Below are 27,040 nucleotides of genomic sequence, written 5' to 3' on the forward strand. Positions count from 1 at the left end.
ATTAGACTAGAGTTTTACAACATAAGGGCATCTACAGCCAAACTGCACCAGACTCATAAATAAATAAAATGTAGTAAAACTCTAAACCAGTGATTCTCAACCACCATGCTGTGGCACTTTAGTGTGCTGCAAGATTTTTGAAGTGTGCCGCCACTTCAAATATCAATACATAAGCAACATCAGATAAGTATACAATCAGTTCTACCTTCCTAGGGCATGTTTGGAAATTGTAACCGGTGTTACTGGTAACTACTGGTCATTTCCAAGGCTTTTAGAAAACATGACCTAAATAACCAACTACATTTAAAAATCACTGTTACGACATAACCAGTTATCCTGCAGTACTTACTGAAGTAATCGTGGGTTCTGCCAAATTTTAAAAATTATTAAAAGTGTACTGTGACAAAAATAAGGTTGAGAATCACTGCTCTAAACCAACCATCAAAAACAGTTCTCTGGAGGAATAATTGACTAAATTCTTTAGTAATGTTCTTTAACTCTCTTCTAATAAATGTTGAGTAGTCACTATTCAGTTACTAAAAGCAAGAAGCCACAAACATCATTGACACAATCGGTGATAGATAAGGAAACTTTCAATTGTTGTGAAATAAATCAAAAGATAGTTTATGAATTAAATGACTGTTATTCAATTAGAATATTAGAACAATACATATCCTTATCTTACACGGGTCATTGGCTAAATTTGGTGAATTTTAATGAGATGGTGCCACAATTCATTTGGTGAAGTCACAGCTTACAAGTGTCATTTTTCAAATTAGTTCAGGCCAAATTTCAGCCAGAAGCAATGCATTTTTCAATTTTACAGACATCTGAAGCAAGCATTGTTGCAGTTTCCACAACAATGAAAAAATGAGTTCCCTGCAGTGATAAAATATTTTTATTTAAAGAAGTAAATAGCCACCTAGATCAAATGGAGCTGGATGAAATTCATTGGAACTCCTCACCAGAATTAAATACTGTTTATTTCTGGATAAATGAGTTTAAATGTAGCCAAACATGCACTGAAGATGAAGTGCACACTGAACATCCACTTGAGGTAACCATGATGGAAATCATTGAAAAAGTCCATGATATCATTATGAAAGATAATTGAGTAAAAGTGTGTGAGATTGCTGAGACTGTAGATATCTCAACTGAATAAGTGCACAATATCCAATACAAAAAATTGCAGATGAAAAAGCTGTGCACAATGAGTGCTATGATTGTTGACTGTTGACCAAAAATGCACATGAAAGGGCATTTCAACTTAAGTGTTTGGTGATGTTTAACCACAATCCACATGCATCTGTTTGTGATTGTAGATGAAAATATGGATTCACCATTATACAGCTGAGTAGAAGCAACAGTCAAAGCAGTGGACAGTGAGTGGTGAAAGTGTGCTGAATAAGATCAAGACCGTTTTTTCAGCTGGAAAGGTGATGGCCACTGTTTTTGGGATTCTCAAGGAATCATCCTGGTAAACTACTTGAAGAAGAAAAAAACAGCAGCAGCAGCATATGATGTAACATTATTGGATCTTTTGAAAGAAGAGCTGATACAAAAACAGTCAAGATTGGTGCACAAAAAACTGCTCTTTCACCAAGATAATGCACTGTTCCACAAATCAACAGTTGTAATGGCAAAATTGCATGAATTACACTTTAAATTGGTTTCTTATCCACCCTATTCTCCAGACTTGACCCCATTCAACCTTTTCCTGTTCCCAAACTTAAAACTTTGGCTCAGTGAGAAGAAATTCCCATTGAATAAGGATGTCACATTGCTGCCATCAATGCATATTTTTCAGACCTTGACAAAAATTATTTTTCTGATAGGAGTGAAAAATTGGAAACTCATTGGACCAAATGTATAGCTCTTAATGCAGATTATGTAAAAATAAAACGGACTTTTTCCAAAAAACTGTGTTTAACTTTCTTTTTTTACCATACTTATTAAATGATCCTATCTAAACATATTAAAGATAATTAATATGATGCAGCTCAATTGGACAGAACTTGAAAGATACTTAAAATTTAAGGAATTTTCTATCTTTTTGCCAAGGAATAGTTAAAATTTTTGATGGAAGTTAATGTTTAAATCTTATTCAGGTATTTTATACAATAGAGTAAAAATGAAATTAAAAATTAACAGTGTTTAAATTTTTGACTATTTTAAATAATTTCAAAAATATTTAGTTATGAAAGAATGAATTTCAGTTTACAATATGTAACTACTCTATTTTGAAGGAGCTAATGATGTCTTCAAGAAAACTGAAAATGTTTCTGGCAAATGAAGTATTTTTAGTTGTTTTAACCAAGCAGTATAATAGGTTTTGATAATTTGGCTAGTTTTGGTTGTCTTAGAGTAGTGAGAGCAATCTTTTTTCTGGATGTGGGCTACAAGGGAGTTCATAGGTTTCTAGTGAGTTGTATACATTTTTTCTAATGAAAAAATGTAACAACATATGTCCATCAGAAAAAAATGTGGTAACAACATAGTCTATAACTGTCAGTACACTAGGTACTAAAATAATATATTCTAATGATATGCAAACTATTAATATATATTTTTATATTTTTACTGGTAAAGTTAAGTTTGAATGCTCTTTGTCATAAAATCAACTTAATTAGATTTGCTTAATGGCATAAGGCAGAAGAACAGAAAATAAAACTATGTTGCCGAAGCCCCAAGGGTTGAATATAAGCACATCACATACTGTGGGTTGCTGCTCATGATTATCTTAGATGAAACCTTGCCTTCATATGTTTATAATAAATCCTTCACTTTAGGACAAGAATGACAACAGTTTTCTTTGTTCTATTTTATATCATAGATTGTCAACTATGTTATGTTAAAATCATTCATAATTTTCTGCTGGATTACACCTTTTTCCATGATTCCCATGTTTTTTTCTTTTTTTGTTACACTTAGTTACACATATTTTCTTATCACACAGTAACCATCTTTCTCATTTTCATTCTCTTTTCTTTATATGATTAGATCATATGTATTGTATAACAGACAGCATTGTCATTAATGGTTAATAGTGCCAGAAGTTTGGTTTAGATGAGATGTGTTACCTAGAAGTTGGATAGTCATGTCAATTCTCTCACTGACTTTGCAGAATGAATGATAGCCTGAGAGTGACTCATGATGACTAAGACGCAACTTCCAACCAAACAATTAACATAACTGTGAAGTTTTTTTATAGATGCTATACACAGACAGAGTGAAGATCACATTCTTGCAAACATAACTAATGCTTTCATGCTTTCCAAGTCTGATCCTGAAAGATGTTTGCACTAACATGTTTTGGCAATTGTGGCATAAACCCCTATTTGGAACAGGAGAGCACCAATGAAAGCAACCAACCTGACATAAATAAAGTGCTGTAACAAAACAAGTCATTTTTCTTGATCACATTGCCCTCAAACCCATGACTGACCTCTGAAATGTAGTAATGTCTGCATCCCATCTTTGCCTTGATTTCAAGGCAAAGATGGGATGCAGACATTGATTTGAAGTTCTTTGGCATCCATGTATCCAAACAAATTCTGATTTACAGAATACTGGCATGTTGGATTAATGGACATTTTAAATGATAAGGTTCCAAATTAAAAAAACTTTTAATATATATTTAAAAAAGTCAAAAATATAAGATAAAGATATTCAATATACTGATATCCAATATTAATTATTTTCTTTCATTTCTTAATATTTAAATAAATTTTTTGAACTACTTTTTTATTTTTGGAGAGAGAATTTTTAATTGCTAAATAAAATACAAATTTAGAATTGTCAGTTAAGTAAATCATAGATTAGATATAAATAAATCAAAACTAAATTTTGACATAAATAATGTAAATGATAACTGTTTGTATGAAATAAATCCTAAAAAAAATGAATCACAAATTCTCTCTGTAATCTATAAATATGTCCCTTACTACATTAATATTTCAAATAAATATATTTAACATATTGATTATATTAATTAAACAATAATACAGTTTTGAAATCATATAACTTGAAATATCTTTTAAAACAGTTGTTATAATGTACCATCTAATATTTGCAAAGCCACTGATAACTTGTTAAGTTGTAAACATGAATTAATGGCTACAAGTGCAATCCAGGAAGGTGTTACTATACTCCATGGTGGGATGCAGGGATTTCGATTAATGTGTTGCAAATAATAATAATTAATGTCAAAATTATGGAGAGTTTCCACTATAGTATAAACTGTGTTATATGAATGACTTTTATAAGCTTCCAATATTAAACTACTGCCAATTGCTCCTAGCAGAAAAATCTGTTCTTTCTTCAGTTCTTGTTTGCCATTCACTAGAAACATTTTAAAAATGAAAATGATTAATTTAAAAATAATAAATTTTTGTTAATAATTTAAAACAATACATACTACTATATAAATTAATTGAGACAATGGTAAAAAAATGAACATATAGTATATTGTTTATTAAAAATAATACTGTTTAGCATACATAATAAAACTAAACTGACATGTTTGAGTAAAAGATTTCTTACAGAAAAGTGAAACAGTGCATTTGAATGAAAACATCAAGTACATTAACAGAAATATCTAAAATCTCAAAAAATCATATATTTTAGGTCCTACAAATATCAAATTTCAATCTTGACACCTCAAAGAATGTCACAATGCCTTGTTAGTCAGTTAATTTAATATATAAAAATAGGAAGGTAGTGCTTAATTATAACTGATATTGTTTAAAAATTATTATGAATTGCAACACATACATGAAAGAATCACAAAGGAATGCAATGTATCAGGGTTAGACTGCTGAAGATAACCAGGAACAGAGAATCTAATATACAGAGTGTAGACAAAAACATTGCACGAGTTAGATCTTGCTTCTGCTACATATTAGCTAAATACAAATGCACAAGAGTACGGATAATCAACAGTGGACTATTCAATGGCATAATTGCCATGCACCTTCAACATTTCTTGTTAGGGCCAAATTCTATCTCCACTCCTAAAATAGACAGTAGTACATTTCAAATAACAATGTCATATGGCATCTCAAAATTAGTACAAAGCATTTTTTCCAGTTAAAATATTCAAAAGAGAAAAGAGCAAGACACTCAACAAATGGGTTAGAAAACTAACACTCCTCTGCATATTCTTGAGCACTGAATTCAATGTAGTCTATCTATCATTGCAGCTTTTAGTCTCTTACCTTTATGTTATGATTTGAAGATGTGTAGATGAAGGTGTTATGTCACAAAATCAAAGTTTTGAGTGAATTCAGGTCCAAATTTTTATTATGTAATATATCCACAAAATACTGAGTTGCAGAAAGTATTAAGGTATTGTTTAATTTCTGAGATCTTTGATAATGGTATGAGACCCCATTCTTCATTCATGCTGGACAATCAAATTTTGAATGACTAACATTACATCATCTTCCACTCATGTCTTCATTTGTTAAAAATTTTTTTATTGTTTGAACATGATATAAATTAAGAAATAATTAGATATAATTTATTTTGTTGGAATTTAAGGCCATGACACACTAGGCAATTTTTGTGGGGATATGTCGCTGGGTGACAGAAAAACTGTTTCTTGAGCAGTCGAACTGCTTTAACCTTGGGAGACAAAAAGTCTTCCTGTCACTCTTGTTTACAACAGAAAAATAAAAATGGAGGATAGTTGCTGGTTGACGGGAGATGATGTTTAGTTTAATTAATTCAATTGTAAGAACCAACTTATGATATAGTAGTTAAAAACATCCAGACACACTGGAAAATATCAGACTTACTTCTAATTCCAAACCAAAACAGAAATTATATCGAAATAGGCACTTTCACTAACGTTTTCGAACCCCTAATTCTTCCTCAGGTAAACAAAAAAAACGGACAAAATATTCGATGAAACGAATCTTTTTCAAACAAATTCTGAAACGGAAAGGTTCCATTTCAAAATTTGTTCAAAAAAGATTCATTAAGTACATTAAAATTATGTAAAACATTCATGCAACGAATCAAAGCTTCTTATTTTTAAACCTATCTATTGGATGGCATGTTAACTGCAGCTTAGTCTAAGTTCAGTGGTGACTACTGTATAACCACACTATTAAAGAATATCACTATAAAGGTACTCAAAGATACATGCTTTCACACAAATTACTATTACCAGGTAGAAATGTTGATCATATGACTCCAAAAACTTGTCTCCTTGTGTGTCTGAATATTGGCAAATGTCAAAAGGTTTTTGTCGCTCAGAGACGTATCTCCTGCGTGAGAAATCGCCTAGTGTATCACGGCCTTTATGAATAAGTATGGTTCATGCTCCATGCAATAATGATAAAATTTATAACAATTTAATTGATTTTTGATTATAAAACTTATTAATGCTCATGATGATGATGCACTTCCACCAAATACTCTAAGTTCTTTAAAATCCAATAATAAAAATATCAAAACTGATTAAAATTTGATCCCACAACCAAACAAATTATAAACAATATCTCAAAATATTTATATTGCAACATTAATTTATGTAGATTATTACTTCTATTAATGTATGTAAATTGCATTTTTTCAAATAAATGTAATTTCTTATAAAACTGATAGTTGTCCCAATTAATTTGTATAATACTGTATATTCCTACAATATTTCTTTGTAACAGTTATCATTATTTAAAATATTGATAACTCTACTACATTATATGGGGGGGGAGGAAAACTATATATAAACATTCCAAAGTTGATGTATTAATACTAAACTGAACAATCACCGTAATTAATTGGGCTATTCTATGCTACAATTAATAATTAGAAATTAAATAATTTAGTATTAGGAGGTAGACATTAGGCATCATCTCTTAATGAAATTATCAATTTCTATATATTAATTATAGCATGAAATAGCCTGATTAATTATGGCAATCGTTTGGTTTAAAAAAATTATTTCACTACAAAATATAATAAATATTTATGACTATAACTTACTATAAAGAATTGTATAAAACAATTCCAAGTTATGTATATTTAAAAACAATTATATTATTTGATCTAATAATCAGGTAATACCAATGGCTTACAATCAGCCAGAGTCTTTATCATTTCACATTTTAAAATGATAAAGATCCTATTGATCATAACACAACTCCCGGTATTTATGAAACACCATTTACCTTAGGGCACAAAACTTCATTAGCAAGTATATTAGTTATATGTCCCACAATCTTCCCACATAGCTTAATTAAAGAACATCAATATAATATGCATACAGCAAAAGGCACAACAACATTAGTAATCACAGCCACATTTCCAGAAAACATTCCTCACTTTTAAGATGCAAAACTCCTACAAAAGGCCAGAGAAAAAGCTACTGGAAAAACTATTAAAAAGATAATGATATACAAGCATGCTATGAAAAGTTTATGCAACAACCTTAAAGATACCAGTTACCAGTCCATAGCATGAAAGTACATTTTAGACAAAATAAGGACTACTGATATGAAGACTGTAATTTTAGTTTATTACTTCACTTATTTATAGTATATCTTTGCTTTATTTTTATTTGATATATTTTTGTTTTTATTTTATTTTTATTGAAGTGTTCATTTTATTTATCTATTCTGAAATTTTGCATTTTTAATTTTAAAATTGTGTTCTATATTCTATATTCTAATCAGTTAATGTTCAATCCTCAGGATGGCTGCCTAGAAGCAAAAAATGTTAAATAAATAAACTACGTATTTTGTGCTGGAACAAGCTTGAATTGTTATAATTTATTCAATTCACCAGTTTACAAGATTATTATGAACACAGATCTTTAAATGTTCAAGAATTAATGAAACAGTAACCTACTCACCAACTTTACTATTCTTACCATATGAAGCACCTCTTCCTGTTTAATGTAAATATTAATTTATTCATTTTCAATGTTTATAACTTGTATTATATACATTTTTAACATATATAATACTAATTATATGATAAAAAAAAGTAAGTGAAAATGTGATATCAAACATTTCCTTATAACATTTTGTTGTGTTTTAATATTTATTTAATATTTTCCCATTATAAAAATCATCTTTTAGAAAAAAGAAATTTAATTCTTTGCTAAAAATTCCAACTTTTGAAGTCTTAAAATGAATTACTAAAATATTAGTACTGACTTCATATTTTTAATAAGATCTCTGGGATAAATTATTATTACATAATAACTCAGTATAAGAATATTTTCAATATATTAAAATATTTACTATTTTTTTTTGTTTTTGGCAAAAAGTATTACAGTTCCTTTCAACAAATCTGTATCATTAAATTCTTTCAATTTTTTTTCAATCTTAAATAATATATTATTAACTTATAACATTAATGCTATGTTGACATGTAGTTAAATTATATGACCAACACAAATTATTAATTTATTATTTAGGAGTCTGGATTATGATAAAAGACTTGAAAAGTAAGTGCTTATACTTATTTAATTATATAATTAAAAGAGAGACAAAAGTACAGTAGAGAACCAAAAATCGAAATCAACTGGGAACTGAGGTTGTTCAGATTAGTGATTTGTTCCGATTACTGATTATGTACGAATAAATATATTAACCTGTCTGATGTTCAAATTTTTCTCCGTTGCGTGTCGCTTCGTGCTGAATTTTCGTCAATTTTAAGCCTAACGAAAATTTTTATAATAATAATCGAGGCTATCGTATTGTTAAAAATTATTTCTGCATTTTGTACAAACAAAATAAATATATTGAAGAATATAAAAACATGAAAATTATACTTTAGAAGTAAATTTAGTATCAAAAACGTTCGATTCAGCACGACACAGTCCGACTGAAAATTGTTCCGATTACCGGGGGTTCCGATTAACGAGTCTCTACTGTACTTGCAAGACCAGCAACATAAAAAGCATGGATATATAATTAAATCAAAAATAAAACTGAAAAACAAGAATGTAACTATAGATGAAAATATTAATAATATATGAAGATATCAAAAAAGTAGAGACAAAAGAAAAAATTATGCAATATTTAAAAATGAAAAAAAAAAACAAAAAAAAACATGGTTTTTCAATATGCACAGGCGTGTCAACATATCTTATTATTTTTCAATATTTTTAAAAATACTCATTATGAATAAAATTGAAATTGAAAATATCACATACAAGAATTACTGTCCAAATATATTTGTTAAAGGCCATTTTAATTATTTAGTATAATATTATGTTAAGTAATTATGATACATTAATAAATGATATTTACGATCATATTATTTATGAAAAACTAGTAAAGAGAAATCAAATTGAAATATAATACATTTACAAAGGAATCACTAAACAGCAGCAGCAGCAGCAATTTGAAAAATGAGAGAGTATATTAAAAATAACAGCTTAAAAATATTCAGATAAATTATTGTTAGCAATGTTCTGTCAAGAAATTCTTTGGTAGACAGATTGCTCCTGTCATAGAAAATTTACATTTCTTTCAAATTCAAACTTTTATCATCGTAAATGTTATATTTTCTGTAGTATATTATTACTATTATTTTAAAACTTTCATGTTTTTAAACACTTTTATTTAACTTGCTTTGTATCATATCCTCAAATCTTGCAACTGAAATTTCATCCACTTGTAATTGAGAGAGAAGACTGAAACTTCGAGGACAATGCATTCTCATTAAACATATATAAATCCAATAACAATACAATTTAATGATGTTTTAGGGGTCTATATCATCCTCCCCACCTGAAATCCAATAAACATAACCAAATGTAAAATTTAATCATAATGTGTGCATAAATGCATTGTAACAATGTATGGTACATGGAGGAGGGGTTGTACCAACAATCAATGAAAGCATTTTTATAAAATTTTTAAAAATATATTAACTTTTGGAGGTATTGCCAAAAACCACCGCGAAAAAAAATTCACATAAAAAATGAATTATGTAACAATAAAAAAACTTTTCTTTTCTAGACATAACTGTTTACAAAATCTTTTTCCAAAACGATAATGAGAAAAAACGTGGGTAAAAATACTTTAAAATTTTCCCACATTTATTCTCCACTACTTTGGGATAGCATCATACCTGACTATCCAACTGTTGAAAGGTTGAAGTATTAATATTTTTGTTGTATTTGCTACAATTAAGCAGTTAGCAGCTGATGATGCCAAATGGTAAGTGTTCTAAACCTACTCTTGTCAACCGAGACACAATGCTGTCAGTCCTGACGAGGCATCAAAGTGGTGCTGACAACTTTAATATTTACCAGAAGTCACACAAGACTTCTGGTAAATATTAAAGTTGTATCCTGGATTTTAGTTCAAAGTGGCACAAGAAGAAAATATTCAAGCATTAAAGGACCTTCTTGGATCAATAAAGTAATATGCTACAACAACATGCCTAAAAATGTGATGTTTAGAACGGAAAATGGAACTAACAGGCTAGCTCACCTTGCCAATGTAAAGTTGTATCATCAACGGTGATGAAAAGGCTAAGAAGGAGTGTCAAGTAGGCCACACTGTCACAGATGTGGTCTAAAATCTGTTACTAAAAAGGATCTCTGTTAACTCCCTATCTGGTTCCTCATGAATTGTGAGAACTTGGGTTAACAATGAGGAAGGAATGTCTTTGTCTGGGGGGAGTAGAAGAGAGAAAGGGACTCACTTTTACCCTAACATGGTGTAGAACAGTCAAATTCATCTGCTCTAATGGTTACTCTTCTTTTAGTTCTATTATTGTAGCTATAACCTTTGGTTATATTACAACAGTCAGTTTCATTTGGTTGCCATGCAGTTTGGTTGTTAGTAATTTATGATGAAACATTTGACACCCCAATAACATGTTATGGTTATTAAAACTTTTTATCAAAACAGATCATCAGTTGTGGTACTCAAAGAAAACCATGTCATGTTTTTGGTGCACATCATGTTCCTTCAAAGCCATTAGTTCAGCATGTAGTCAACCATTTTGAAACACAGTATACTCTGAGATTTACTGGCAGAGCATTGATGCTATGAGAGAAAATGTTGGTGAATGTCCAGGGACCTCTATTAGACATTGCATATAAGAAATTGGTGTTTTTCAACAATGTCATGGAAAATTTTGAAAAGGATTTGCAGTTTTATCCATACAAGATTCAATTGACACAACAGCTGCAAAAAGATGATTATAAACACTGTCTTAAATGAAGTGCAAATGTTACAGATGTATATTGAAAACCCAAATTTCTTTGAAAATTTAATCATGAGTGATGAAGTGCATTTGATGTAAGTAGATCTGTTAACAAACAGAATAGCAAGTATTGGAAAACAGAAAATCAAAAATTAATTCATGAATGACCACTTCACCCTCAAAGAATAAATTAGTGTGCAATTTGGGCTGGCAGCATCACTTTTCTTTAAAGATGACAATGAAAATGCTATGCTATGCAAATTCGTGTTTATAACAATATTTAAACTTTAAAGAATTCTATTCAAAATGTTTGATCCTGAGGATGGCTACATAGATAGCCAAAAGTATTAGATATATTAAAATATAAATGCTGGAATAGCTTTTTTGTCTTTAAGAAAATGCTATTATTGTGACTGGTGATTGCTATAGAATTATCATACAAAACTTTTTTGCTTAAAATTAATAAAGAAGAATTGCAGCTTATATGGTTCCAACAGGATGGTGTAACATTCCATACAGTTTGCTCTACAATGGAAATTTTGTACAGAGCATTTCCTGGATAAATAATGTCAAAATCAGGTGACTTCAACTGGTCACCTCATTAACCTGATTTGTCAGTGATGGATTTTTCTCTGGGGTTATTTAAAGGAAAAGGTCAATGCAAACAAGCCAAGAATTCAAGAAATGAAATATGAATAACATGAAGAAATCATTCAAATTACTGAAGTACTAAAGTATGCCAAAATGTAAAGAAAAATGTAGCTCGAGGCAGCCATTTGACCAATATTGTATTTTATAACTAATGCCAAGAATTGAATAAACAATTCATAACAAAAAATTAATAAACAGCATTTTATTAACAAAAATTGGCAAAATATATAAAAAACACTATGTATTTGTTATTTCCACAATAGGTGGTCAAAATGGCTGAAATGCTCAAACTCTCTCTCAAACTGCAATACAATTTATGGTGTTAGAAGGCAAAAAATGCACTCAAAATTTATTGTTGCATGCAACTATGTTCATAGATCAAGCTGCATGTAACATGCAAGAGAGTGTTCAAGTGAATGAGAAAGTTCTGTTCTGGACATATTTCTGTGACTGATGAACCCTATCCAGGTAGGTCTCAGAGTGTCATTACCAACATTATCATAGGAGTTGATGCCATCATTCAAGAGAGCTATTTAATCACTGTAGACAAAGTGGTAGACAATCTGGGCATCTGGCCACACTGTATATGTCCAAAAACATTGTCAAATGGGCATCTGTTTGGAACATCTGACATTACCAACAGGATAGAGAACTTTCTCAATCGCATTGTTATAGTTGAAAAGATGATGCACAGGTGTTACTAGCCAGTGGTGAAGAAGCATTCAATGGAGTAAAAACATCCTTCATCATCAGGCAAACAGAAACCCAAATGTGTTGCAAGTTCCAATTCAAATAATATAAATTTGTAATATAACCAAAAACTTTATTTTAAACAAAAATAATTAACAGAGAGTCATAGATGTGTCTGTTAGAAGACCATATACACTCAGAGCAAGAAACTATTTTACTCAGGTGAACAAACCACCAATGTACTGTTCACCACAAACCACAGATGGACCACACACTGTCTCAGAAATAATGATCTATAATCCTTTAGAACACACTGATTTAATCAATAAAGGTGGTCTCATAATATTCTCATCTCTATTCTAGAGATCTTGGAACTGTAGAGGATGCTCAAAAACATTAGTGATGAGTTTTTTGGAGTAATTTATTAATAAATGGTTATTCAACGATGATTACTTTGTAAATAATTTTAAGTGTTCTGGAAAAGACTGAAGCATGTTATGTAGATTTCTACAGACAGTGGTACAACAAATGAAATATCAAAATAATTCAAATCAACAGTTGTTTATATATCAGACTGAATTGATGGGATAAGGCAACACAATACATGGGTAGTAATGTTTCCCAAGAGGACTTTCTGGGGGAAACTGATCCCTATTTAGGTGTCAGATACACAAAGAAAACCTGTGACCAACTCTCAATGTTTTATTCACTCTGCCATTGGTTGACATTGCTTATATATCAAATTATTTTAAAAAAGTATATTTTTATATTATTTTGTATAATATACAAAATAAATAATATAAAAATCAAAATAATCAATTTAAACTTAATAAATTTGCTTTTTTTTTTATTTCATCAATTAAATTTGTAGTGGTTCTAATCAAAACCAATAGTCTGGGTGATTCTGGTGCATCTAGTAGCATGATGATTAGTAAGAGTTTTCACTTTGTTTTAAAAGAGCTAACAGAATCACCATCCTTTTCATTGCAGTTGCTGCTATTATGCAACTGCAATTTTGATCATGTACTGTTTCAGCAACTGTAACTGTCAATGATGATACTTTTTCAGTAACTGTGACTAAAACCATAGACAAAGATATATATCTCACTCATTAAAAAGCGATCATTCCATTTTTAGATACTCTCTAGCTCCCATATTTCTTACTGAAATCATGAAGAGGATAATGTGAAAGAGGAGAAATGTGTCAGTATAGAATCTTCACACACTTCAATTGTAGCTTTAAACTTTTATGATCTTTAAAGTATACTTTTTCTTGTGTATATTTCAATTTTAAAAAATGCTTATTTTTTCAGAGAAGAAAACTACTGATGCAAACTTGAAGATAATGATTATTACTGCAGTTATGCAATTAACGTTTGCAGCTGTTAATTGTATAAATATGAGTTTTTTCCTGGAGAAGAGGAACAAAAATTATGAAATGCAACTCAAAATTTACTTTTTGTTTTCTCTTTGTTGGGACATTCAAATTGGAATGTTATACAGCCAAGACATTCAATTTGGAATGTTTAAAGCTGTGCAACCATGTACAGAAATCAGTGACTTATCAAAATAAATTCTCTGCCCAAGTTACTAAAGATCTCAATCCTGATTTTTTTGGAGCAATCATCAGGATTACCTTAAGATTTTCAAACAATTTCTGAGATTTGGACAAAATGCTAGTTAGCAGCACTGAGAATTGTCATTTGATAGATCAAGTCAATGATCTTTTTTGTTAATAGTGTTCTGGTGACTGACAAACCAGAACTTTATTAATTGTAATTATTGAAAGCTCTAGACCAGCAAATCAGTTTGAATTTTCAGTCTTTCCAAAGCTTATCAAAGTGATTTTTAAGTCTTCGGCAAAAAATAAATGACTTTTCAGTAATTACTGGACATATTAAACAATCTGTAGATGACACTTCAAAGAAAGAAGTATTATCAATGTGTTAACTTCCTAATTTATTAATGATAAATCTTACTTTTAGAATGATTTTTATAAAATATTAAAATTTTCATATTAGCTGGATTTTCGTTAATCCAACAATATTTACATTTTAATTTTTGAGAGATAGGAAGAAAGAAAATATTAGTTCCTTCATATATTTATTTCCTACTAATCTATCTTTTTCTTCTAGTAAAGATAGATCTTTGAGGAAAGTTTCTTCCATTCTCAATCTCTCTTAGCTGATGGTTGTAATGCTATGTTTACAAAATCTGGACAATATAGTATTCCAAATAAATAGTCTTTTTTTGTTTGTTTGGAAAATTAATCTAGATATTTTAAATCATCATTATAAACACTTTCATCATTTCCAAGAATGACAAAAATCTTATTTCATTTTAGCAGTTACTGATTTAGGTTTTTAGATCTTGATAGATGAATAAATGCTATTTGATTAGCCATTCTTGACAGATCATAAATGAATCATCTTTGCACAAACAGATAATTTCTTATGTTTTCATAAAATTATAAAGTGACTAATCAAAAAAAAGAGTCAAATTTAACAGTTATTTTTATGCTCTTTGATTTATATTATTGATATCAAACTGGCTTGATTTTATACAACACCACATTCTTGTTATCATCATAACATATCATATCTTGTACACGGATGAGGCTGAAAACATTTGTTTCACGAAATCTAAGCAGTACTGGGGATAAAGGTTCAATGAGTGTGTACGAGAGTGATCATAACACCTGTAAACAGAGTAGAAGATATTGTCATCCTTTATACTAGTTAACCCTTTTAGGTACATGGCATACCCATGTGCCCAAAAATGTTTTTTATTAGTTATAGTTTATACATTTTGAAAAAAAAATTTTTTTTGGCTATTATTGGAAAAGTTCCAAACAATCTGGTAAAAATTTAACCAGCTAAAAACGCAGTAAATCATTTGGAAACAGTAATGTTTTGGGTTGATTGTTGTTTATATTGTTAGGAAACAGTAGACTTTTATTATAAATTTGCTGTTTAGTAACATTTCATTATTTAACAGTTAATTTGCTTGTAAGAAAAAGAGATACCATATATTCTGGCATATAAGACAACTCCCAGACTTTTACAGTTAAAATATAGAGTTTGGGATATGCTCAACCTATAAGACGACCCCCAACTTTTGAGAAAAATTTCCTGAATTAAAAAGTTGTCTTATACGCCGGAATATACAGTAATTATTTCTACTTTAGGTTCTGAACATTTTTAACTACTTGGTTTCCATAACTATAGAGGTTTTCTTGTAATTGGGCTACAATTTGAAAAAAAATTGTAGACCTATAAATCCTCAATTCAAACTTTTTTCCTGAAAGCAATTAATAGATGACTGGCACGACTCTATTGTTAAAGGAAAAGTATGTTTATAGGGGCAAGCAACTACTAATTTGAGGTGGAAAACATATATTTTAAATTAAATAAATTAAAAATTGCAGCCCAGCATTGTGACAATGTCACAATAAATTGCACATTACATAATATTTTGTTGTTTGAAGTAGATATTCAGTTCAAAGTGAGTATATCATTAAAAGTATAACTTAAAAATATGAAGCTTTACTTAGTGACACACATTTGTTCCAATGTATGTTATCAAACATTAATAAGAATTTATATATGTATTGCATTTTCAACAGAACTTATTTTTGAAATCTTAGCATAGAAGATATGTTTAATGTTGTACAAATCATTGAAGATACGATAAATCAAATTTTAAGTGCTGATAACAGTCCTCACAATTACAAAATCATGCATCATGCCATTGCACCCAGTATGGCATAATCAAGTGATAATATATTAATTAGCATTTTGTTTAAATTCACTTTATAGACAGAGATCAGAAAAGCTGGGATGAAAGTAAAGACTGATCTCTTTGCCTATAATACAGTAGAATCTCATTTTAACAAATCATGGAACAACATATTTCTCAGAATAATGGATTTTTCTATCCCAAATCTATTGAATCTGTTTTTTCAATGTTTAGTTAATATTTGGAATATTTGTTTCTGGAAATTTGTAGTTTGATGATAAACTTGCACTTGTTACATTTGGGATATGTGCAGTACAATTAAAGAGTTGTACAAAAAGAGTCAGCTGGCTAATACAATTAAGTAGGAGTCACCTAGTGAACATTCAGTCTCTGTTCAAGTACAGTGCAAAAATCTAGTGAGGTCATCGAGTATTCCCAAGTTGTAAAGACCTTCCTAACAAATTTCAGCACAAATGAACAGGCTGTAGTGTTATGACATTGCTAATATCAAGTGGTATTGTATTCAATAGAAAGAAACCAAGATAAACAAGATTTTTTAACAAATCGTGAAATCAAGCAAAGCACTAATGAGCAATTTGCCTCTTTATGCTTTTGCCAGCTTTGTTGTACACACATATGGAATAATATATAATCATATATAGCATAATGTACAGTACATGTATGTTACAAACATGTTTTTATAGGATAAAGAATAGAGATCTCAAGAGATTGAATAATTTCAAGTACTGGTATTTCTTATAGGGGTTATAAATCAGAAATTTTTTCAAACAACAGATATTTTCCAGTGTGTGCAGGAAATCTGTTGTTTGCAATATAACGGATTCTCAAAACAATGGATGACTTTCGGCAGCCCAAATAATCCATTGAAATGAGATTCTTCTATACTACTATTCATTCAAGCACCAGCAAAGTTCCCTTTTATTATATGGGAGAGGAGTCTTTCAATGTGCACTAATTTACTTGTCTTACATCAGTTTTGCTGGTAACAGTGATGATGATAAAGGAAAATTTGTTTTTGGGTGATGAGGATTATCAGTTTTAGGAGAAAACACTGATAATATAAGATCTGAAGTTGTTATTCAATGAAAAGATAGTTAATCTATTTATAATATATTTATTAATAATATATATATATATTATTCAGTATATATAATATATTGTAAAATTGTAACTTATTTGATGCACTTAAAGAAGAGTCAAAGAGAATCTACATCTCATAAAAGCTGATTATCAACAAATAATCTGGTGCTCTATAGAAACTTGAGATAGTGAAAATATTTAAATTAAAATATTGTTCGACATTTCTTTTAGCTCTTATCATTTTCTAAATTTTTAAAATAAACAAAATTTTAAAAATATTTACTTCCAAATAAATGAATAAGTCAAAAAAATCATACTTCAATGAATAGCTATATAAAATGCAAAATACAATTTGTTCAAAATTCTAAACAATCTTCTGAATTATTGGGTTAAAATAAAGTTAACTTAACAATTAGATATAAAATAATTTGACTTGATGTGACAGCCTAACCCTCCACCTCTAATCAAATTACTTTATATCTAATTATTAAATTAGCCTGATAATCCAGCAGATTGTTTCAAATTTCTTAAAAATAGGATTTGTAGATTCATTGTTTATATATAATTTGTTCACTTTTCTCTTAAATATATAATTGTTTTTAAAAATTTATATATATTTGAATTTATTATTACAACTTACGAAATGATACAGATATGATACTTTTTGCCAAAAGTTTCATTTTTAGAAAACATTAATTGTTAAGCAGTCTTGATATAAAGCAAGAATAAATGTATTCTAACACAACAGATTGAGATAAATTGTTTAATTTCTAAAAACTGTCCTTAAAAATAAATCTGATAACCAAACTTGAAATCTGCATTTTCTTACATAAGAGTAAAGTTAACAAACTAAGATTTTGTCTATTTAAAATCAAAAGTAAAAAATATTACCTACAAAAAAGTATATGAAATAGAGCATTTTGAACACTGAATATATTTGCTTTGTTACCAGCTTGGATTGTCCACTTTTTGATTATTTCAAAAATCTTCATTTATTTTAATATATTATTAATATTCATCATTACTGTTACTATTAGTGATTTTATAAGTCTTTGATAGCATAAAAATAAAACTGCTGTCAGAAAAAATAATCAAGTTTTAGTTTTAGAGTATTATACAAATAATCAACTTTAATTATTTGTGCAATTTTATCAGAGAAAATAATTTTATAGCTTAGAAGTTTATATGGAATGAGAAAACAACTAAAATCATTTCATTTCAATACATCTGTTTTTGTTCATGTAAAATGAATTTTGTTTGTTTATCTAACTTTAGTTTAAAAAAACTATACAATTCCAATTAAAAAATAAATTATAAAGAAAACTAATAACACATTTATCTGGATTATTACTTTTAGAGAATTGCAAAAACAACACTCATACCTTTAAATGTGGCCAATTTTATTTTTTCTAATGTTTTCAGTCGTTTTAAACGCCCTTCCTCGGGATAAAAACTTGCAATTTAAAGATGAGAACAAAAACTATCCTCTGGAACAATTTACATTTCAAAATTTTAATGCTTTAGAATCCCAACCATTTGACTTCCCGTATCGGACTTCCACATAGATTAAAAATAAATCGATGTGGTAGTCCAACATGTGCAGTCAAATGGTTGGGATTCAAAAGCATTAAAATTTTGAAATGCAAATTGTTCCAGAGGATAGTTTTTGTTCTCATCTTTAAATCGCAAATTTTTACCCTGAGAAAGGGTTTTTAAAATGACCAAAAATTATAAAAAATTAAATTGGCACCGCATTTAAAGGTATGAGTGGTTATTTTTGTAGTTTACGATGAATGCAGTTTTACTGAATAGTCTTAGAGAATTACAGACTAAATATTAAAAGTAGATAATTAATTATTATTTGTTAATAATTTTTAAACAAAGGATTTTTCATTTAATTTAATTTTATGTCATAATATTTTCAGATTAAATTGAAGAATTGGTTAATGTTACCTTAGGATCCAAAATGGCGGCCAGGGAAATTTTTCCCTACTTCGGAGACTGCGACGGGGAAAAAAAATTTCCCTAGAATCGTGATGTTGACGACGTGGGGAATTTTTTCCCGTTCGGTTTCTACCCTGCGTTTGATGTTGCCGAGTATCCTGTAACCTCGAAACGGAGACGGTAGTGTGTAAATTTGCGACGGTAGAGGGAGCCTTTTCGTGATGTCGTGCAAGAGTAAAATCGGCGGGAAATTCGTAGGTGTGTTACGAACGAATATGCAAATGCATGATCTGCGACGTGATTTCTGGTCATTTCTGGGCAATTTTATGCAAATCGACTAGTTTCCAGTTGGAATCATTTACTGCTGTGTTGCAACGAATTGCATATTGGATTAATTGCTGTGTTTTTTTTTTCCGTAACGATATTTCATTCGCACACAAATTGCTATCGTTGAATATTTATTATTATTATTTCCTCCAGTATTAGTAAGTACTGTTATTTCTTTTATAACAATTTAATCCTAAAAGTTAGAAAACCAAGTAATCAAAAATTAAGGAAAAAGCGTGTTTTTCCCTATCCTTACCCCCCTCGTTTAGTTTATTGCCAATTGTTCGATAATGACTAGTTTTGCCGATTTGAGTTGCAACGACGAATTTTGGTCGAGATGCACTTCCCGTGATTTTTACAAGTTGATGGAAGACGACTTTTCGGAGCTAGGTTTGCCTCCCCGTATCAATAACGCATCGAATTTTGCTGTAAAATTAGGCATACAGCTGACCGAGTCCGTTTGCATTCATTGTGATGAAGATAAGAATTGCTTCTTATGTCAGGTGAACGACAGATCAGAAAACACTGTGAATCGGATCGTTTATAAATACGTGAATTCCGGCAGTACGGTAATAACGGACGAATGGAAAGGATATATGCATATTGACAACATAGAAGGAGTAGTGGTCAAACATAGAACTGTCAACGATTCGAAAAATTTCGTCGACCCCCAAACAGGAGATCATACTCCGAATATCGAACAATCGAAAAGTGAGTAAAAAACTCCTCTTTTTGTTGTTTTTTATTGTTTATTTCGGTGAAAAAATCTGCGGAGTCTGCAGAGAAATTCAAGATGGCGGCCGGAACCGCGGCCATCTTGAACGGAGGAAAAAATTTTTCCCCGTCACAGTCTCCAACGTAGGGAAAAATTTCCCTGGCTGCCATTTTGGATCCTAAGGTAACATTAACCGAAGAATTAAAAGAAAAAGTTTTTCACTATTATATTCATTGTTATAACTAATCACATTCCCATAATATATAAATATATGAAAAAACTTTTTAAACTTACTTGTTGCAAGTCTTACAAAAGCTTTAAATTTTAAACCAAAATCAGCTTGTTTGCAAAATGCATATTTTACCAAATTAGCAAAATGACCATCACCATAACAATTATTAAAAAGTGCAGTCAAGAATCCCCAACGATCTTCTGTAATATAACGCAAAACTTCTTCATCACTATATCGTTGACAAGCCCAGTCATATTTAATACTATTTTGCCGACAGTTATTCTTAGGTGAAGGATGTGAATCTTGCACCTTCTCTCTTGAAACACCTGAAATCTATATAAAAATGTTAGTTATTTTCATGCACACAAACTGAGTGTCTGGAATTTCCAAATACATTCAAATCTCTGTAATTTATCATCCAATCATGGTTGTATAAATACCAAAATTTTTTTGTTTTTTTTTTCAATGGCAAAGCCTTAAAAAATACATATTTCATCTCAAAAAATAGATAATTAACAAACCTCAGTGTCAATGGAAAAGTTGTTTGTGAGGATGCTAGAATTGACAAACAATCCTGTGGAATTCATAGGAGTTTTAACAGAATATATTAAAAAGTTTGGAGTATAGAACATGAAACAGAAGAACACAATTGTGAGGAAAATTTAAGTCAGAAGTTTAATGAAATGAATGTTTTGTTTTTAGGAGACAAAAATAGAATGTTTGAGGATTTGGAGAAGTTGGAATCAAAGAATGGAGAGTTGTATTGTCAGGTTTTGAGAAAGAAACATTTTTCTTCCGATTGAAGAAGTTTTGTAAAGTCTAATGGAGTGGACAAAGATACAAGTGGTGTTGAACTATAGACTGGATGTGGCAACCCAAAGTTCAAAGCAAACACAAAACTTAATTATAGTTTGAGGTCAGAACTGTAGTAGTGGCTTTATATATGTATTTTAAAACTGTAGTGTATTATTTTCTTGAACATCTAATTGCCATGGGACTAAATAAATGTGTCTTTTGTGCTTTTTGTCACACTGGCTTTTTTTTTAAGTTTTTAAGTTTGGAACAAAATGACATTTGAATAACCACAGCTAAATGATAAATAATGGAGATATGACTGCATTTGGAAATTTCAGACATCTTGTATATAAACAATCTAAAAAATATAGTAATGTCTTGTTTTACTTGAGATTGATAAATGCAGAACAGATTCATAATTTTGTGGATGAAAAATTGTTAGGTTAATTTAATCTTTAGATGTACAGGATAATTCTATTAAGGCACAAACTGATCATTTTTTATCACAAAATTCCATATGTATACAGTAAAAACAAACATAAAAATGTTTTAAAAATATTTTAATATTTTTCTGTTAATTGTAAATGGTTGCTTAAGTATCTAGGCCAGGGGTCGGCAACCTGCGGCTCGCGAGCCACATGCGGCTCTTTAGTTCCATATGCAAATATTATTTATACGATCTCCTTCTTCACAATAAAGTGCGATGGCTTTCGAAAGGTAAGGTGTTGAAACGTTTCGCTTTGTGCTTGAATGAAATAAATACATTCCTAAATGAAAAAGGCATTAATCACCCTGAATTAGAGAACAACAAATGGTTGTAAAAATTTTACTTTATGGTGGATATCACAGCGAAATTAAATGAGCTGAATCTAAAACTGCAAGGAAAGGGAAACCCAGCCTATGTTTTGGTAGAAGAATTGGTTTGTTTTGAAGAAAAATTAATTCTTTTTGCAGAAGATATTTAGAGCGGTAAATTACTTCATTTTCAATTTCTAAAGCAATATCGCGATAAAACCAGTGCAACTGTTGACATGAATTACTTCAGCACAGTTATAAAAAAAATTAAAGATGAATTTGCTGACAGATTTGAGCAATTCAAAACCAACAAAACCACTCTAGCATTCATAGTAAATCCTCTTAACACAAATAGTAACGAAATCCACATTGAGCCAGTTGGAATTGATACTGGATCTCTAAAAATGCAATTGATCGATTTACAAAGTAAAGCTTTGTGGAGTGGAAAATTTACAGAATTGAAAAGCAAGTTGGAAGAGTTGGAGGTCCAGAAATGTATGTACGTAACGCAACAAAAGTGGACAGCTTTAAAAGAAATGCCGCGACTTGAGGCACTTATATTCGACGCATGGAATAGTCTTCCAGATTGCTACAGTGAGGTGAAGAAGTTGGCATTTGGAGTGCTGACTATCTTCGGATCGACATATTCGTACGAGCAAGCGTTCTCTTGCATGAATATAATTAAAAGTAAAGTAAGAAGCCAACTAACAAATGAAAATTTAGAATCGTGTCTGAAACTTAAAACAACAAGTTTTAAGTTGTTTAAAGTGAGCCAAATTTATCAAAACTTTCTAAAACCATGCAAAGCCAACGCTCCCATTGAATTTGTTTGCTCAATTGTTTGTTATTCAAGTACAAGTTAGTGTTGTAAGTAAATGTTTAATTAATAATAAAGACCTTTAATGACAAATTAAAAAAAGCAGAAGAAAAAAACACAGAACACCAGGTTTTGGGTTACACCCCAGCATACTTAAGTAAATGTTTAATTGTTTTAATTTTTTACTTAAATAATAAGTAATTATCTAATAATGCCATATATATATTATCTAATTTGTTATGAAAAACACTACTTATATATGAATAAATAGATTAGTTTTTTTTAATCAAAAAACTTTATGCGAGTACTATTTATTGTTGGCAAGAAAAAATTTTGTGGCTCTTTAAAAACTTTGAAATTTTGTAAATTGTAATTTTTGACTCTTCCGACTCAAAAGGTTGCCGACCCCTGGTCTAGGCAATTATCTGGAATTACTTGAGATGGAACAGAAATTTACATGGAATTTCATTTTACACAGATCTGCTGACAACCTCTGCATAAAACAAGACCATGTTGTATATGTCATTTTAACTTGAATTTCATAATAAGTAAAACAACTGTTAAATTAATAGAAAAAACCAAATTTATCAGGGTATTTTAGAACAAAACTTTTGACTAATAAATCTATTAATGAGTAATAAATTATTTTAAAAATTATCATTTTTCATAAAAATTATAATATAAACAATAATAATACCTTTAATTTAACTCCTATTTATGAATTACTTCATTTACATGCAAATTATGTATTATAAATTGAGCAACATGTTTATTTTATGAACAATAGACTTGCATATTTATGCAAGTCTATTGTTCAACTTTCAAACATTTTTAGGAATGCATTGTTTTCAATTTTTGGACATGCTTAAACAATCATGGAAAGGTTGTGACACTATTATTAAATATTACTGGATCAGCCAACAGGTTGATCATAGTGCTCTCTCTAATATTTTTTCTATAATAATCTATTGGTACAAACTTCTGTGTGTTATCAACTATATTTCAGAAGTAAATTTTGTTACTGTTTTTACAAATTTTAAAATTTTTCACTTTTATTTTTTTGGTTTATCTCATGGAATAGTTAGAATGGTATCATGGCACACTGGTTGAGAACCATTGACCTAGTATTTCACCAATTTAAATTGAATGGTTATTTATATGATTTCTGGATATACTGAATCAATACCACAAAAGAATCAGATGATTTAAGATTGATTGCACTCATTTCAATTAAAATTACTGGAAAGTAAACTAATGGCTAAAACTTGATTTACAAAATAAAATGGCTTCCCCATTTATTATCTAAAAACAAGCAATCATTTCTAAGTTTTAGTATTTCATTTCAAACATATACATAAGACAATATTTTTATCATTTAATTTCTCTAAGTTTTTTTATCAACATCTCACTATTTTCATTCATCAGCTGCATTCATCAGCTGCATCAGAGCACCTGCATCACTATCCATTTTTTTAGAATTAATTTTATTATTTTGAGTATAACTGATTTTATTAAATTTAATTAATATTTATATTTTAAGTTTTAAAAATGTGCTATTTTTATTTTTACCTTTTTTCAGCTATATAAAATAGTTATAATAGTCCAATATTATCAAATCTGGAAATACACTAAGAATGAAATTTGGTCACTGTACTTTGAAACCTTTATACAATTATGACTGGACATGTGTGTAACGGACATTGAAGTCATCTGTGCTTGTGATCACCTTACTTTTTACTTTAATTGTTGTATTATTAAAATTTGTAATATTACAAATTAGTGCAGTCAACAGGATTTCAGTACACAGCTGTATTTAATAGTCTTGAAGTAGAATCATGCTTTTCAAATTCTTGGTTCAGAAGACCGAAGACTCCTACATTATCTCCCAATATCAACTAGAAGGGGAAGACGAATGGATGGAAATCAACCAAGAATTTCAAGAAATCGAAAATCATCCCGCAATTTTGTCCTTGTCGGTTTTTCAAACTGCTATCTGGACAATGACGAATTATCGAACACTATCTATTTCATTATCGGAGACAGAAGGTGAGCTCTATCTTAACAAAACTTTAATATGACCGGTTGCCTCGAACAGTTCGTCTGACCCGAAGTCGGATGTAGTGGCGAAAATGGTTCAGTTGCAAAAGCTGTACATGAACCAACAAGCCAAGATGTTGAAGATTATAAACTCTTTTCGGCAAACCATTGAAAAAAATGTCATTAAACTCATCTCACGATACAATCAACATAGAAAAATATGATGGAAAATCGGAAGAAGCGCATGTTTGGATAATTTCATACAAACATGTGTGTGAATCTCACAATTGGATTACAGACGAACAAAAGATCCATAACCTTCGAAATTATTTGAAAGGAATTGCCGTGAAATGGTAGAATTCTCGAGTATTAGATAAGGTCAGTGATAATTGGGAGGAATGGAAAAACTCTTTTCTTAGTGCGTTCGGACAGAATCGGATCCAACTTTCCATATTAGTGGATATGTGGGAATATCGTGGTGGTTCACTATTAGAATATTATTTTGAAAAACAACGGCATATCCAACTTGCATATCTGGATATTGGGGAACAAAGCTTTATCACCATGGTAATACGTGGACTACCGGCGGATATGCAAGCTATTCTTCTTCAACACAATTTAAATGACAAAGAAAACTTACGTGTCGGATTGAGCAAATTGGTACCTACAAAAAACTCGGTACCAAGGAAAATCGAAAGAAGGAATAATAATATTCCTGGTGGTCAAGGTTTTACCTCTGTGAGTGAAATTGATAATGGTCCAAAAAAGAGTAAGGAAGGGTTTACCGATCCCTCTGACAAAATTGGATCATTGTCTAGTCACAGATCATAATGATTCCCGAATATTCTCAATGGATAACGTGTATTGTTCAGTTTTTCTAGATCCAGGATCCACGGTCAACCTTATTAGTCCAAAATTGGTAGATAAATGCAAACTAGAATCCCATCTTATACATAGTCTTAAAATCATTTAATGGAACACGTGCTGTGTAGGGAAGGTGTTTTGGCTACTATAAAGTTTAGAGACCGAACCCAACTACTTCAAGACTATATAAGTACAGCTGTGTACTGAAATCCTGCCAACTGCACCAATTTTTAATGAAAAAAAATCTATCATCATCAATATTACTGAATTTCATTCAATTAATTGTGATACTACTGAAATAATAATCTCTTACTATCTGCTAAATTGCTTAACTGTCAAATAACTAGTATCTAGAATTATTTTATCATCACAACTAACTGATACAATCAATGCCTGAACAAGCTATTAAATGTCTAAACTCAAATGCAATCTTACCTTTTTTGAAGAATTGCCTTTTGAAGAATTACCATCAGTATCATTCTTGTTATCTTCTGGAATATCATGTATATATCTGCAGTTAGGATTAAAGCATCTACCTTTACTGATGAAATAATAACAGTAACCTCGAATAAATTCTTTTTTTTCATTATTTAAATTTTCTGTCTTCTTGTTATGGACATCCTTTGTTTCATTCAAGTTATTAGTTTCTTCAAGAGGATCTTCAATATCAGAAGAAACATCTTCAGATGAATGTGTTTCACAACTAATGATAAAATACATTTCAAAATCAATATTTTTAATATTGCAAATCGATTACATATTATAATTTAAATTGTTACACATAAAAGTAAGAAATTTAATGCTGTTAATAGAAAATTAAAAAAAAAAAAGAAAGTAACTTTTCAAATCAATATCAACAGTTTCAAGGGACGTGCTGTGTAGTGCCAAAATTGCCACTTGGCAATATTTTTATTAAAGTAGTGATAGCAAGTGGTGATAAAAATCCTAGTCTACTTATTTCAACATTTGCATGAAATTGAATCACAAAGCCCCATGAATCATGAAAAACAGCAGAATGTTTAGCTCCCTTGCAATGGGAGTCCCATGCACAACACACCTTTTGATATCACATGGAAAGTTTGGACAGAAAAGTAAGAAATGATGTTAAGAACTGATGGCAGTTTTTATGCAATGCCACCCAGCATTTCCAGATTGG

General features: G+C 29.9%; 1 protein-coding gene across 1 annotated transcript in view; it reads right to left on the reverse strand.

Annotated features, from left to right (window-relative positions):
* Positions 1–27,040, reverse strand: part of LOC136980732 (uncharacterized protein PF3D7_1120600-like) — a 109,322-nt gene that overhangs the window by 49,583 nt on the left and 32,699 nt on the right. Inside the window, exons 5-7 of the mRNA XM_067276930.1 lie at positions 26,320–26,587; positions 20,639–20,909; positions 4,060–4,341 (exon numbers count right to left, since the gene is read on the reverse strand). Coding sequence (XP_067133031.1) covers positions 4,060–4,341; positions 20,639–20,909; positions 26,320–26,587 — 821 coding nt within the window. The remainder of the gene's footprint in view (positions 1–4,059; positions 4,342–20,638; positions 20,910–26,319; positions 26,588–27,040) is intronic.

This window comes from Centruroides vittatus, unplaced genomic scaffold, assembly GCF_030686945.1.
Source record: "Centruroides vittatus isolate TY-2023 unplaced genomic scaffold, ASM3068694v2 contig_717, whole genome shotgun sequence".
NCBI lineage: Eukaryota > Metazoa > Arthropoda > Arachnida > Scorpiones > Buthidae > Centruroides > Centruroides vittatus.